Below are 15,547 nucleotides of genomic sequence, written 5' to 3' on the forward strand. Positions count from 1 at the left end.
CCACACGACGCCTTCGGGTTTCTTATATTTCTTCGCAGCAATTTTTCCGAGGACAACCTCAAGATCGTTCACAATTTTGAGGATTTGCATACCAGACTTCTCCGTCGGCGTTGTCCCGTGCTCCGTCTTCCCATTAAACATTTCCTTGTCATCCCTCCAAGGGTATTTAGCATCCAACCACTTTTGGTGGTCCATGTAAACAATTTTGGATGAAGCGGGCAACTTCTTCGATGTTGTGTTTTCCCCGCACTTTGTACAGGCCTTGTAGCCATGTATCACCTGGCATGAAGTATTTCCATTCGCGGGGTAGTCATGCACGCAGGTTAGAACCGCTGCTCTCATCGTGAAGTACTCCCTCCTGTTTGCGTCCCAAACCACTCTGCCAGGGTTCCAAAGCTGCTTTAGCTCATCCTTCACTAGCTGCAGATACACATTTAGGTCAGCTCCCGGCTGCTTTGGACCCTGTATGAGCATGCACATGTGGATGTACTTTCTCTTCATGATTAACCATGGAGGAAGGTTGTAGAAAAACAAGATCACTGGCCATGTGATTTTGATGTGATTGTTGTTCATGTTTCTGAAAGGATTTATCCCGTCAGTGCTGAGACTGAGCCTCAGGTTTCTGGGCTCTGCCCCGAAATCTGGAAATGCCGTGTCGAAGTTCCTCCACTGAGTCCCATCGGCAGGGTGTCTTAAGACCCCAGCTTCCTCCACACGGTAGTGCCCGTCAGGATCGAATGCAGCCTGCGCCGGATCGTGATAGATGAGATACCTCGCGTTCTTAACGTTCTACATCCAACGCTCAACTCGGCCACCTGTTGTAAGATATCAAACAGTCTTTGCTGGTTTGCCCTTCATCACTTCTTCCCCATCGTCTTCGCCACATCTGGCGTTTTTCTTCTTGTATCTCGATGCACCGCATATGTGACAGCTCTCATGGTTCTCGTACTCTCTAATGTATACCATGCAGTCGTTTGGACATGAATGATGTTTCACGCAATCTAATCCAAGCGGGCATTAATCTTCTTCGCCTCGAATGTGCTCTTGAGCAACTTGTTTGTCTGTGGAAAAGCCGAAGCAAGGTGACTCAACAAGTCAGCGAAGCCCTTGTCTGACCAGCATGATGTTGCCTTCAGCCTCAAAAGTTCGAGCGTCACTTCGAGCACGTTGTTTTCTTCGCCAGCTCCGTCATGCAAAGGTGTGTTTGCATCCTCCAACAATTTTTTGAACTGAGCAGACTCTGCCTAATCTTCGGGGTCCTTCAGCTGGTCCCGTAGGTACGGGTCATCTAGCATTTCGGCAATCCTGCCACGTGGAGCTCCTTCACCTTCCACATTAGCCTCCTCATCGACCCTTGTTTCTTCCTTGGAATCATTCGCCAGATCATACCGCAGGACATCATCATCTTCGCTACCACTACCAACATCAACTGCATCCTCCCCGTGACAAGTCCAGCGAGAATAGCCTTTCACAAAACCCGATGCCAGCACGTGCATCTGAACATCTTCAGGCTTCATCATGCATGTGTTTCCACATTTGCGACATGGACAACGCATCATCACAAGTACTTTTCGTTCCATATCACCTTTCGCGACTCCAAAAAGACCGTCCATTCAGTCATCCATCGAGCATTGATTCTTTCCTTGGCGTACATCCAAGAACGGTCCTTCGATCTACAACACAATACACACGAAAACAAACAAAGCAAAATAGTTAGCCTAATCATTGACAAGGGGATTAAGGTGTTAATTAACCAGGGCGAACTAAAAATTTGAAATTAGATACATTCAGAGAGAAATTGGAGACCGGCGAGAAAGATCGGGAGGGAGAGAGAGCTCGCAAGGGAGAGGGAAGCTCCGGGCAACGAGGAGGAGGCCGCATTTTGGCCGGCGACCGGAGCTCGAAAATTTGAAATTGGAGAAATTCAGAGAGAAATTGTAGGCCGGCGTGACAGATCGGGAGGGAGAGAGAGCTCGCAAGGGAGAGAGAAGCTTCGGGCTCGAAGATCGAAGCTCGCCGGCCATGGAGATGGCGGCCGCTGGCGCGGGGGGGAGAGAGGAGGAAGGGAGAGGGAGGAGGCGCTACCTGGGGGGCTCACCGGCGGCCGTGGCGTCTTCGGGCAGTGCTTCGCCGTCGCTGGGGAAGAAGGGCCGCAGCTGGTCCGTTACGACGCGTAGTGCGACCAGCTGCAGCTCTGCCCCGTGTACTTAAAACGCGACAATCATCAGTGGCGGTTGGGACTTGGGCGACCGTTACTGATAATAGGGGGTACATTAGTAACGGTCGCGTTTGGGTGACCGTTACTGATGCATGATTCATCAGTGGCGGTCATCTCTTAACCGACCACCACTGATGTCTCTCGCGCGAGGCGACCGCCACTGATGTATGGCTGGGCGGAGACGGGCAGACCCCGCTCTGTTCATCAGTAACGGTCTCAGCCGCGACCGACACTGATGTTGTTCATCGGTACCGGTCGCGCCGGACCCGTTACTGATGTACCGTTACATATAGACCGTTTTGTAGTAGTGCCAACAAAATGTGAATTATGTATGATTAAAATTATATCATCAGAAATTATGTATCTAGACGTATTTTAGTATATAGATGATTTCATATTTAGACAAAATTTGAGTCCCTTAGTATGGGACGGAGGGAGTATATATAAAAGTATTTCATTTCCTCTGGTCAAGGACTTGATTCAAAAATTACTCTATTAACACGTGTTTTGTGATATGTAGAAATTATATATAACCATAACTTTTTAACTAAGGATACAATACTGCATAAAATATGTACCAATAAATTAATTATTGGTGAAAATCTTGGTCAAGGAAAAGCAAAATATGGCTTGTATTTTAGAACAAAGAGAGCACATTCAATCTGACGAATGCTCGCTGACCTATCAAATACTCCCTTCGATCCACAATAAGTGTCTAAATCCCGACAGTTATTATGTATCGGAGAGAGTACAATATATGTAAGGATAACAGACAAACAAATTTCTAATGTACATCTTCCGCCCGCCTGCTAGAACCAAACAAACCTGCAGGACGATCGCACCCAAGAAGCCTAGCCATCAGTGACCTGGCTAGCTTTCTTGTACTCCATCCGATTCTAAATTATTGTCGAAATATTCAGAGGAGTATCTCTTAGGTCTTGTTTTGCACTATACATTTTTTAGTTACGAGTGTATTGGGTATCCGAGGTATCTGGTGTTCACCTCCAATGCCGCTCGGAGGCTCCAGGACGACACAGGGCTCGAGGGGGTTAATTCCTGGACAATTTTGAAAAAAAAAAGATCAGGTAGTTCCCTTTTTTTTGCGAGTAAGATGAGGTTGTTCCCATCTTCAAATATCTTGTCGAAGCTTGTATAAATTCTGGAGATTTCTAAGTAAAGGAGCTGTTTCGTAGGGCCTGAGAAAATCCTATGCAAACTTCATATAGTTCAATTTTCGTCATTTTTGTAGCCGTGGCTCGTCTATCCGTACAATCTTAATTTGTTCCTTTTTAAAGAAAAAATGAACAATAAGTAAACACTTAATAGAGTAATTTACATATAGCATGTGTTTAATTGGCTGCCACATTTTAAATTTAATTTTTCTACAAGTTTTGCGCTGAAGTCTAACGTGAGGTGGTCTTTTTTCTTTTGGAAAACTCTTGTCCGAATGCGGCCAACAATTTGTAGCTGCAGGCTTGCCGTACTTTGCGACTACTATAGGTGTAGCAAATTAAATCTGGTAGCTAGTTCAATCACATATGGGCCCAGCTGCGTATCAAACTAAATCAAACATATCATGCATGTGCTCCGAATATGCTAGCACAGTGTCAGTGCTTCAAGCGAGCATGTGAGGCTGTGAGAAAACATGATAAGTTCTTCCATGGGCCACAGATGAACCGAATCAAGACCAAGGGACATAAAGAAATGGAAAACAAAGACTTGGGAGTAAGGCAGTCAGCTACGTAGATTGAGGAAACTTCCGACCAGTTTCCTTGCATGTGAGCGTAAATAACCAGGTCTGGGTCAAGTCAAGGCAGGTCTCCCCTGCATCCCCAGGTCAATCGCAGAGAGAATATACTTCCTCCCGGGCCTCCCTCAAGAATCAGAATAACAAAGGAGCACATATTATTGGTTGGTTCTACATTGAGAACCAACATTTAATGTTTGCCTATTTTCAAAGCAAGACGTATGATAATTTTGAATTTTTTAGACACGCCTAATAAATTGAAAAGGAGTGAGTATCTAGAACCTTTGCTATTTCTAAGCCGAAAAAATTATATTCGAACAACTATAAGAGAAGATATGTTAGCACCTTAAAAAGTTGTATTTATCTCGAAAAAGAGTGAGTTGACAAGATATGTACATCTAAAGTGCTCCACAATATTAAATCCAAATTGGATCCACACATAAAGAAAAGAAAAGGAACAATCCAATCATGAATAGTTTGTGGGAAAAAAAAAAGGCAAAAGGTACGAATTTCAAACTAGGCTGTGAATTCGGTCTATAATCACTAGATCCGCCTCTCTCGCTTCTCCCGCTGTGTTTCGGACTTGGATTTGAGACCCTGTGAGATTGTCGCTTGTCGGTACACTTGTGATCCATGTCCATATCGACATAGCGGCAATCTTATCGAGACAAGAACATATACCGCATTCGGCGGGCTATTCGCCTCCGCGCTCCCTCCGGTGAAGAAACAGAATCTACACTTGCTTGCTCCGGTTAACCGCGCAGTTGCCTTGAAAGACGAAAAAGACGAGGGAAGAAGAGAGAGGACGGCTGGCTGCCTAGCTTGGTCCTACGTGTACGCACGTAACGGGCCTATGAAATGGCACGAAAGCGTCAAAAGCAAGGCCGGGCCCCCGGGCCGTACGTTTGGGCCCACCACGCTCTGGCATTCTGCCGGGCGATATGATTCGGTGGCACGCGCCATGGGGGTCCTACCTGTAAAATCGTTGGTCGAAAGGAGCGAATCAAACACGGGGAGTGCAGCGGTGGCGTCCAAGCTGCGGCCGGTATGGCGTTGGGCCGAAAGTGAAGGCCCTTGCGGCCCGGCCAGTCGGTGCGATCGAGCTGGGCCGTGCCATTTATCAAGAACCTAACGTCCCCGCTCTAAAATAAAAAAAAAAACAGAGATCCTAACGCCGTCACTGAGATTGCGTTGCAAGCTGCTGCTGCAACGGCCAGCAGCCCGGTTCCATTTGGGCAACTGATCCGATTCGGTCATTTGGTAGCGCCGGTAGTATTCGCTTCGTACGTCCGCGTATCGCGGCACGTGAACCTCCGTCGATCCCGTCCCCCCAACCCCACCCCCGGGATCCCCAATCAATCGATCGTTGAGTTGTTCGTTGCTCGCCCAAAGCCCCAACGATCGTTGAGCACACCTTGCACGCCCCGAGAACGAATCTCGTCGGATCGTGAGATAACCGCACCGAACCTCCGTGAAGATCACAACCCCGTACGTGGCCCTGGCCCGCCCGTGGGTACGTATTATACGTGGGACTGGAGCGGGCGGGTCGTAACGTACGCACCACATGTGCGGCAGCCAGCAGCGCGCAGCCGATCGAGCCAGCGCTGCAACACTGCGACCCCGTCGTCCACTCGTCCTATATAAATAACCAAGACACGCTCGGCACGAGCTGAGCTATCGGCAGAAACGGAGGCGCCCGGTAGACACATCACCGCACTGTTCTCTCTTGTGCCTCTGCGCGCCATAGGGAGGCTAGCTCTTGAGCTTAATTCGCCAATCGACGTCGCCGCCGTCTCGGCCATGGCGTGGTGGCGCGAGAGGGTGGTCGCGCCGGTGCGCCGGGCGTGGCGGGCCGTGGCGCGGCGGGCGCGCAAGAACAGTAAGCCGCCTCCGTCTCTGAAATTCTGAACCGCTTCGTTGTGTTTACCTTTGGATTCTTGGTCCAACTAATTAAACAGCCCTTTAATTAGGAAAAAAGGATCGTTGCAATTTGTGAAATGAGATGCCCGTGTTGTTTGATGCGCTCCTTGTTTTATATCACTGCTGCTGTTGTAGTGCCAAAAACATAGTAGTACCCCCTCCATTTTAAATCATAGCATGTTTTATCTCTGTCCTAAGTCAAAAAAAGTTTAGATTGGACCAAGGTTATAGAAAAATGTTACTCACATCCATCATATCAAATAAGTATATAAGAAGATATATATCATGATGTATTTAGTAAAACTAATTTAGTGTTGTAGATGTTGCTAGAATTTTATACGGACTATATATTTAGTGTAGCAAAAGATTATCTTATACTAATTTGGAACATAGGAAATACTACTATATAAGTGTAGCAAAAGAACGGGTCCATGTTTGAGCAGAAAAGGTGAAAACAAAGGCGAACACTACAATGCTACTAAGTATCCTACAAACCTATGCTGCCTTTGCTTCCTACGGCCATTTGGACATATACATATGCATCAACAGCCTTGGACAAAACCACTTTGTAAATTGCTAGGGTTGAATCCTTCTTTGGTTATTCTTCTTATTATTGTTTTTTGCTAGCCGCTTGTCATCTTGTTGTCGTACAGAACCAACATTTTCTCTTGTATATGCAAATTAAGTATTGAACAACACTCACCATTTTTGTTCACAAATGGGGTGCAGGGAGCACAGGAGTCGTGGACCTACACAGGGACATCCAGACCTGTGGATACGACGATGTTCAGGTGATGTGGAACATGCTGAGCTTGGAGAGACAAACCTCCGGCCTCAGGCCGGCGCCGGAGAAGCCACGGCGGGCCTCCTTCTGGAGGCCGTCGTTTTGGCACTGTGCATCTGTGCAGCGCCGTGAGCTGCGGGTCTGAACTTTGGCATGGACGCCTATGGCGGGCGCCGTGTCATCTGAGAATCTCCAATAAAACCCAGCTGTTACCTTGGTGATATGTACATAAAAAGTAGATTGTTACTCCGTAGATGGGAATGGGAGGAATAAGTCAGGGAAATCTTGCCTGCTGTCTTCTTCTGCTTCTGGTATGAAAGAAAACAGGTTGTGAATTAATCAGTGTAAATTCTGACTGAGCCGACATTATTTCAAAATGTTGAAGTCAGTTTCCAAACTCTCAGCTTCGTTTGGCTGTAATATTGTTGTGCTTCTTCCTGTCACCAGTTGTGACACTGAATACAACATAGTACAAATATAAACATCATTGGCCGGGCTGGTTCGAGCACCATTGCCCGAAGAAAGTGAAGTCGTACCACTTCAAGACAGGGTGTCTTATATTGATTCAGTTGTAGTTTAATCTTTAATGTGTATTACGTTTGGAGTAAGTTGTACTTCCCCCGCATGATTTAACAAACAACAAACTGTGGATATACAATGTTTGGATTGAATTCTTGGCTAAGGTTTTGCCCAGAGAACATGATGAATGACCTCTGCATCTTGCTGCTGTAATTACCAGGCCACAGGATTTGCACAGATCTTCCCAGCCCTCCTTCCATGAAGAAACCGTAGCTACTATTTACAAGTCCAACAATCTGCAGCAAAACGCAGAGGAGCTGCATCAAGCTCGATAAAACTCGGCTAAGCAGAAAATAGATAGCAGTAAATGATCCGGTCGATTTACCTGTCTCAGCGGCTGGTCCAACGGAGAACGGGCTGCTGTTCCTGGGGGAGGATAAGAGGCTTGTGGCAACAAAGGCACCGCCTGGCCTCAGCACGCGCCTGATTTCAGCTACCTGGTTTTTAAGCAGCACCAGGAGATTCCATGAGGATGAGTTCATATGACCAAAAGAATAATGGATCAAGTGCTCATCCTGTACTCCATATCATGCCCAAGTTTTACTAACAAATCCCTTATTCCATTGCTAAAACCATTTCAATTACAGTGATAAAAAAAATACTGAATAGTAGGTTTACAAGAAAGAAAAAAGTACTCCCTCCGTCCCATATTAAGTGACTCAAATTTGCCCAAATATGGATGTATCTATGCCTAATAAGTGTCTAGATACATGTAATAGAAAGTCACTTAATATGGGAAGGAGGGAGTAAGTGTTACTACCTATTATCTAATCATGAACTATTTCATAGCAAACCAATCCATTTTATATTTCGTAAAATATGTTTCTGATGTCATGTTAGCAAGCTGTTACAGAGTTCATGGACTTTAAAAGTAAGCATATGAAGTGCATCCAACAATCAGAGCTTAAAGTTTAGAACAGACTACACTAGCAATACCCAAGATCTCATCAGATAAGTCCACGACTTACATAGCATACAATCATCAGGAAATTTAGATACGTTGCATCTGTCGAATTATTTCAGGATCCAACTGTCCACTGCTGTAGCTGGATGGAACAGAGGAAATTTCCTGCCTTCCTTGCCACTCTTCACCAGGCCTTAAGGTAATTGGCTTCTCAATACAGGCAGCCCCTACACAAAGCATGCAATTGTACTCTTCAGCCCCAAAGTCTGGCATCACTTTTGCTTTCTTGTCCCATGGGTTCCAAACAACTGCATTCAAACAAAAGTAGCAATGACAGTACATCATGGAAGTAAACAAAATAAAAGGCCAAAGTAACTATGTTATATAATTTAGAAAAAAGAGGCTAACTCACCAACATCAGGAAGTTCCTTCTTCCTTAATACAAGTGTTCTTTTCTTCTCATGGTCAATGGTCACAATCTTGCGTGGAGCGCTCAAATATAGACTGTCCACCTTAATAATTAACACTGAACATAATTAGTGCCTTACTGTAGTGAGACGAAACTATGAAGCATACACAAAGCTTACTTCCGATTCGAATACAACTGCATCACCTTGCTCATTACAACGCATCTTAGATCTTAGATTATCAAGATAGTCCAAGGTATCCAAACCGTCGACCCGTACTTCACTGGAATGTGAAAACATGCTTCAGAGAAAGAAAATGAAAACAATGTACTGGCCAAGATGTCCATTCCCAAGCGTATATATTCTGCAATTGAAATATTACTAGAGTACAGAATCCGAAATTGGTTCATTTAACACAACTCAGTATTAAGGAAAGTGTCATATAAGTTACAGTCCTCTCCAATCAAAGAATCGAAGAAACATCCAAAATAACTTCATTCGCACAAAAGTTACATAAGGCAAGAAAGTAACGTTCTAAAAGGTACCTGATATCAGAGACTGAAAAGGATGTGTGGTATGCAAATGAAAATTGGAATGGCTTGCAATCAGCATTGTTGTTTTTTATTCGAGATATCAGGATCAGATCTCCTGTTGGACTAAGAGCAACTTGCAAACGAAGTTCATAACTGCAATATATGGATAACCAGCATCATCAATTTAACATAGGGACCAAGGAAAAGGAATATATAAACTCAAGGTAGAAATTTTTAATCTGACAGAGTTATTAGATAGTTTAATATTTAAACATAAACCTGTGTGGCCAGATCTTCAAATCTTCTTCAGACTGCTTGAGTATCAAGTCAATATGACAATCAAAAGTCGTATCTAGAAAAGGAGGACTTTCATCAACACTCCAAAGTCGGTTCCTTGCAAATCCATGCTGTTCAAGAACTCCGTGATTCCCTAACTGCATAATGGCAATTTACATTTGGGTTATTGGGTATTACAAGCGAGGTCAATTCCTTGAATCGTAATATGCTATTAACACTTTTGGATCATACTTGAGGAAAGCAAATTTGTATGCCCCCACGAATCGCTTTCGGTGGTTTGAAAGAAGCCTACCAATAAAATTTGAGACACAAGGTTTAGAAAAAAAATGATGATTGCAAAAGGCATTTCGAAATTGATACACAAAATGTCCATTTATACATAAAAATAATTTTACGAAAACTAAAATATCTGATTACCTTCCTACTGACAAAAAGCTGCTGTTCTCCAAAGTTATTTTTCCAAGAGGTCACTTGTCCTCCATAAAAATACACCTGAACAATAAAGATGCTGAATGCTTTTATATAGGTAAGTTCAAAAGCATACAAAAAGAAATTGGGAAATATTTTTGTTCAACTGTTTTTTTTTAGCAAATTGTTCTGATTGAACACTAAGCAAATGACTAACATGGCATAACCCTTATGGTAAGGAACAACTGTTATTTTACCAACAAGTTTTGTAGCTTCCGCCTGTACTTCCATTCCTTGAAAACACAGCCATGATCAAGATAGAACAGATTGAGGACTCGGCTCAAGGCTGAACTATTAAGATTATAACCATAGATTTGTATGAAGTGTAACACTATTATTAAGATTCTATCCATAAATTACTTTTGACTAGACCAAACTTCAGTTTGCACTTGCAAAAGCAAAGAGAGTTGGACGCTAATTTCATGAATTGACTCAAATAAGTACGATGCACCAGTAATTGCCAATAGTGTCCTATAGATTTTTCCATGGAGGGACTGTCCCGGTTCCAACCATCCAAGAGAGGACAAGAGATGACATCACAATTTTCGTATTAACTTTCGTCATCAGTTGTGCCTGATTAAGTATGGCTGCATCTCCCTTTCTATGAAAAGGTATGTCTGCATTTTTTAGTTAGAAAAGATAAATATATATGATTTTGACAGCACTGTCCACCCCGACAAGGACATGGCACCAGTGTCGCATCGGATTTGATAGCAGATGAACCTGATAAATCACTATTTAGTCTAGCTGTCTCCAGAATCTTTATAATGTAATATAGGTAACTAAACCAAAACATGCCCATTCTTTTCACAATATGCCAGTTTTTGGCATATCTGTATATTCACATATTAAAATTACGTACAGTTCACTGAGGGAAATTAAGCACTTCAAATAAATTTGAAGCATAAGCAGGGAATCAGCCATAGGCCCATAACCTACTAATTTCAACAAAATACAAAAGGAGAGTATACATTGAACATGCCAACGCCGTATATTGATGAGGCCAGGCTAATGCACAGCTAAGCAAAGCTATCACAGAGCCCACACCCAACCAAACACTTATCCACACAGATCTATCAATTAACAAATGAAAGATTTCAGAATAAGAAAATTTTGGCTGCACCAAAGCCAAGGGTCAAACACCAAACCGGCATTTGACCCAATTATCTTTATCTCTTACATGGTCGCCACTCCGTGTACTCATTCAATCCCCATTTCTTGAAAATCAACACTTAATCCCACTAACTACTCTAGTAGACATCAATTAACGATTAATACAAGCTTCAGTACCCATTTTATACTTCTACTATGTAACTTCTCTTCTATGAACTAAATTAACCGATTTGTGTGGGTCGCTGCGGGACTAGCTAACAGATCGAGCAAAGCTTCCAGTTCCATCTCTAATTTTCTACGATGAGCATGTATTGATAAAGCAATAGAGTCGTTGGGTGGAGGATGAGAGCTGGAGAAGGAAGGGTGACCTCGACGGAGCTGCCGCGGCCTCGCGGAGGACGAACTTGTCGAGGCCGGTAGCGCGGTCCCTCACGCGCTCGACGGAGGCCCTCCCGGCCATCCCGGTTGGGTACGGAGAGGGAAGCGACGGGTCGCGGGGCGGCGGAGGCCGCGGCCGTGGTCGCCGGAACCCGGAACTCGGAGAGGCGGAGAGGAAAACGCTCTCTGTCTGATGTGCAGTGTGCTTCAGGCGGCAAGGCCCCTGTCAGCCGTAAAGAACGGCAAATAAGGGCCTCCCTCGAGATCACCGTAAAGAGAGGGGGAATGAGAGATGGGCTTGTCCGATTCGGAAAAAAAAAGAGAGATGGACTTGATGGTACCTGCCGGGCCAGATCGTGTAATGGGCCATAAGCCAGACCGTTGTTTCTCAGAGGCCCAGCGTCATCTTGTCCGGTCGCGCTTCGAGTCTATTCGAACGGATCTATTGACACTCAACGTTACGTACTACGGTTCTTTCGCTCCAAAAAAAAAACCCTACTACAGTTCTCTTCATCCACTCGCTGCAAACATGTATTTGTTGAGATTACAAGGAGACTAGATGGAATAGCACGTTTTGCTGCGCCATCGAGTTTTATCAACTTCCCCAACTATTTCCCTGAAATATACTTAACAAGAAGGTTTTCGTGAAATGAACTTAGACCTGTCTGGCCTTGCGGGACCAAAAGATGAAGATAGCTTAACCAGAACAAAAAACATTAGCAAGCGAACAACTTGTGGTATGACTTTATTATTTTATACAAATTGCACATCATTGGCTCAAAATATATATATCTTGGGAAATAAAAGACATGCAAGGCACACGGCATCTACCCAATTAATTAGGACATTACAAACAATCTACACATATTGAAGTTCCAAAGACACCATGGAATTATTTCAGAAAATTCTTCACCATTCATAAGCTTAATTGTATACATCATTTTCATTTTACAGGAGCGTGCTTGTTTAATAACTACCTATACATGGGACTTTTGCTTGCTACCTCTATCTTCTATCCCTCGCCAGGCCCTTTGTATGCGTCGTTGAACTTGGATACTTTTCTTTATGAAGGGAAAAAGAAATCCCTACCGATAGGACTCAACAACTAACGTATATATCCGGACAAGGAATACTAATTGACGTCGTGTTATGTGTGCATGGTATATAGCTAGTTGCAGTGCCGGCCGTCGTACGTGCATGGGCAAGAACAAGGCAACCCAATAGATGGGGAAATAGTCCAAAACGAATAAACTCCTAGCTCGTTGGTTGGACTGTGGCTTCCCTAAAGCTCGCTTGCATGCAGTACGCCCCGGCCAGGGCTATCCTGGCCGGCCACCACAGCTATTGGTGATCAGATGGTATAATTGTCGTCCCTAAAGCTCGATCGGGGCCGGCCGGGGACCGAGCTAGCTAGCTAGCTAATCCAGCTAGATGCGCAGAATCTATCGATCCAGCAACTAGCGCAATCAGAGAGAGGACTAGCTAGGCCGGATACCTTACCTAGTCTGGCTGCTAGCTGCTCTAGCTGGCTGCAATACTTGCCCTCTCGATCTTGCCCACACTTGGAAGCTTAGCATTATAGCTTGTGTTGAAGTTGAACAGAGGCAGAAACGACGAGATGCATGGATCGATCGAGCAATTGCCTACATTGTTCGTGCAGTATATATCTTGTGCAGTGGTACGTGCATCCCACGTGAGATCGATGGACCTATGCGTTGAATTCAAGCTAGCACGTACGCGCGACGGCAATGTTGACACGTACGTACGACAACTCGATCCCATACGTACAATTATTCGTTCTAATCTCGAAGCAAATATGAAGTGGTCGAGTACTGAAACTTAAGATTTTTTCCAGGTATTTGTGCATTACTAACACGTTGCCAACGTAAGTGCTCTCTCGATCCTTCTAATCCCATAGCTGTCTGTCGTGCCCTCCACAAACCCCGGCGTTTCACTATCGCTGCGGTGTGGCCCCCGGCCCAATCATGGCACAGAGAAAGCAAATCACACACCACGACGACCTCTCGTACGTTACTCGTCTCTGCAAACTCTGCATCAGCATTCAGCAGCTGCGTGCGTGAAAGCCGATCGATCAGTTCATCAGTTTCCCGGCCATGGCGCGCGGGCATGCAGGGATCCCAGTACATTTGTGCGTGGCCTCCACTACTACACTCTCTGCAGCCACTAACTCCAAAGGGGCTAGCTATGTACTATAGCTAATCTACGTATACGTCTAGCTAGCATATGCGACTGACCGCATCTGCGTCTGCACGCAGCTAGCAGAGCAGTCTGTGTCTCTGGCTAGCCAGCCCGCTAGCTATTGCTACGAGTAACGTAACGTACCTAGCTAACTTAATTACGTACGTAGTGCACATTACATGTGCGTGGTATACACCTGATCGAGTACCTACCCGACGCCCAGGTACATGCTCCCTCAGTTGTATACTTCTTTGTCTCAAATTTGCTAAAAAAATGGATGTATCTGTTTCTAAAAATTGTCTAGATGCATGTAATATTTGGACAAGAATTATATATGGAACCGAGCTAGGGAGGACGTACTCGATCTGTCGTGCGGTCGTGCTATGTACATGTATGGTACTATAGGGATATTAGGGGATCTACTCTTATGCGTGCGTACGTGAATATGTATGTAGGGGGATCTGCGTGTCAATGACGACATACGTACTCGATCTTACGGTGTACGTATTGTACGTCACGATCTTTGTAGAGATCGAGATTGTACTGGCTAGTTAGTCCGAGGGAGCTACTCCGTAGCTAGCTGTACGTTACGTTGGATGTTAAGGAGCTCTCTGAAACCCTGGCTGTGCATTGCATGGACTGATGAATATAATGCACGCGGCAGCCTTTGATTAATTAGTCAAGCAGATCGATCGGGCCGGCGAGCGATCTAGATATCCAGAGAGGACTGAGTAGTTTATTAACTCTATGCTATCATGCATCCATATGTATGTGAGCAACTGAGTATGCAGGTGTACTGCATATAACAGAGGAAGGGGTTGGCCGATTGGTGAATAATAGAATAGCTCGCATGCATGCAGCTTTGAATTAATTAAGCAAGCAGATACACACATGAACGAGAGGCTCTTCATCAAGATGACTGGACGATGTTCAGTTGGGATCGATCGGTTTCTGACCATAGATTGATCTCGGGTCTCTGCTCTGCGGATTCGATTACGTATGCACGCAATCTGTCTTATATATAGTACCATGATGAATATGTTGCCCAGCTGCTATGCTAGCTAGAGCTGGCTTGCAGTTGGCCTTCAATAATCGATCCATCAGAACTGATCATACGTTGAAAAAAGCCTTCGACGTGAAAATGTGATGCGTGGCACGGTTGTTGGTGATGAGAGCTGCTCGAGTGAAGAGATCGAGGGGTGCAAATTGATCTAGCTTGCCCACAGTTTTTTTCGTTTTGCCCACAGATAAATTAAAGGAACGCGTTTCGCCTGCTAAACGATAGCTCGATCGATTTCTGCGCTTCTCTAGCTAGAGTAGGCTGGCTGAGTGGTGCTAGCTTTAGGCAACGTGCTTTGCTGATCTAAACAGAGAGAACGTGCAGGCAACCGAAAACAACGTACCATGATGTCAAAGATGCTGCACTTCACTTGAAAGGCCGAGTTGAGCATACCAATTAAACACGCCCAGAAAAAACTGTTGAATTCAGTGTAAGGGGACGAGAGAGTTATTATCTGTGCACCCGGCCTACCGAGCTCAGAAACACAGACTAACAGTCTTACCAAAATCTTTTTTTGTATGATCGGCTGGAGATGGTCAGTAGCAAGTTATTCAACCGGTTTGGATATGATGCGCTAGTTATAGGCTTAGTGATCGGGGCATTATTTGGCCTTTTCGAGCTTGTAATCTTAAACTCGGATCTTTTTTTTATAAGAAAATTTAAAAGAATACATAGATTGTGTGCATCAATTGGTGTAGAGACCTTCGGTCAACCTCCTTTTTGAAAAATGCATGTTGTGAAATTTGAAATCCAAATCCGAACAGATAAAGAAACAGAAACAACACAGTACTCATGTGTGTTTCTAGAGTTTATGGGCCCAATTCACAACCAAATTATTTAAATCTACAACTATTCATAACATAATTTTTATCATACAGAATTTGTCCGGATTTTTAATTGTTTTTTTACATGCTTCGTGCATGTTGTGTTCACGTACTCA

The 15,547-nt window shown here is 44.4% G+C and overlaps 1 protein-coding gene and 1 pseudogene across 1 annotated transcript; one reads left to right on the forward strand and one right to left on the reverse strand.

Annotated features, from left to right (window-relative positions):
* Positions 1-5,541: 5,541 nt before the first annotated feature.
* LOC100829102 lies at positions 5,542-7,066 on the forward strand. Its single transcript, XM_003570956.4, has 2 exons — positions 5,542-5,844; positions 6,615-7,066. Exons 1-2 carry the CDS (start codon positions 5,766-5,768, stop codon positions 6,812-6,814), a joined length of 279 nt encoding a protein of 92 aa, XP_003571004.1. The 5' UTR covers positions 5,542-5,765; the 3' UTR covers positions 6,815-7,066.
* Positions 7,067-7,208: 142 nt separating this feature from the next.
* Positions 7,209-11,565, reverse strand: LOC100834108 (annotated as a pseudogene).
* Positions 11,566-15,547: the final 3,982 nt, after the last annotated feature.

The sequence above is a fragment of the Brachypodium distachyon genome, chromosome 3 (assembly GCF_000005505.3).
Source record: "Brachypodium distachyon strain Bd21 chromosome 3, Brachypodium_distachyon_v3.0, whole genome shotgun sequence".
In the NCBI taxonomy this organism is placed as follows: Eukaryota; Viridiplantae; Streptophyta; class Magnoliopsida; order Poales; family Poaceae; genus Brachypodium; species Brachypodium distachyon.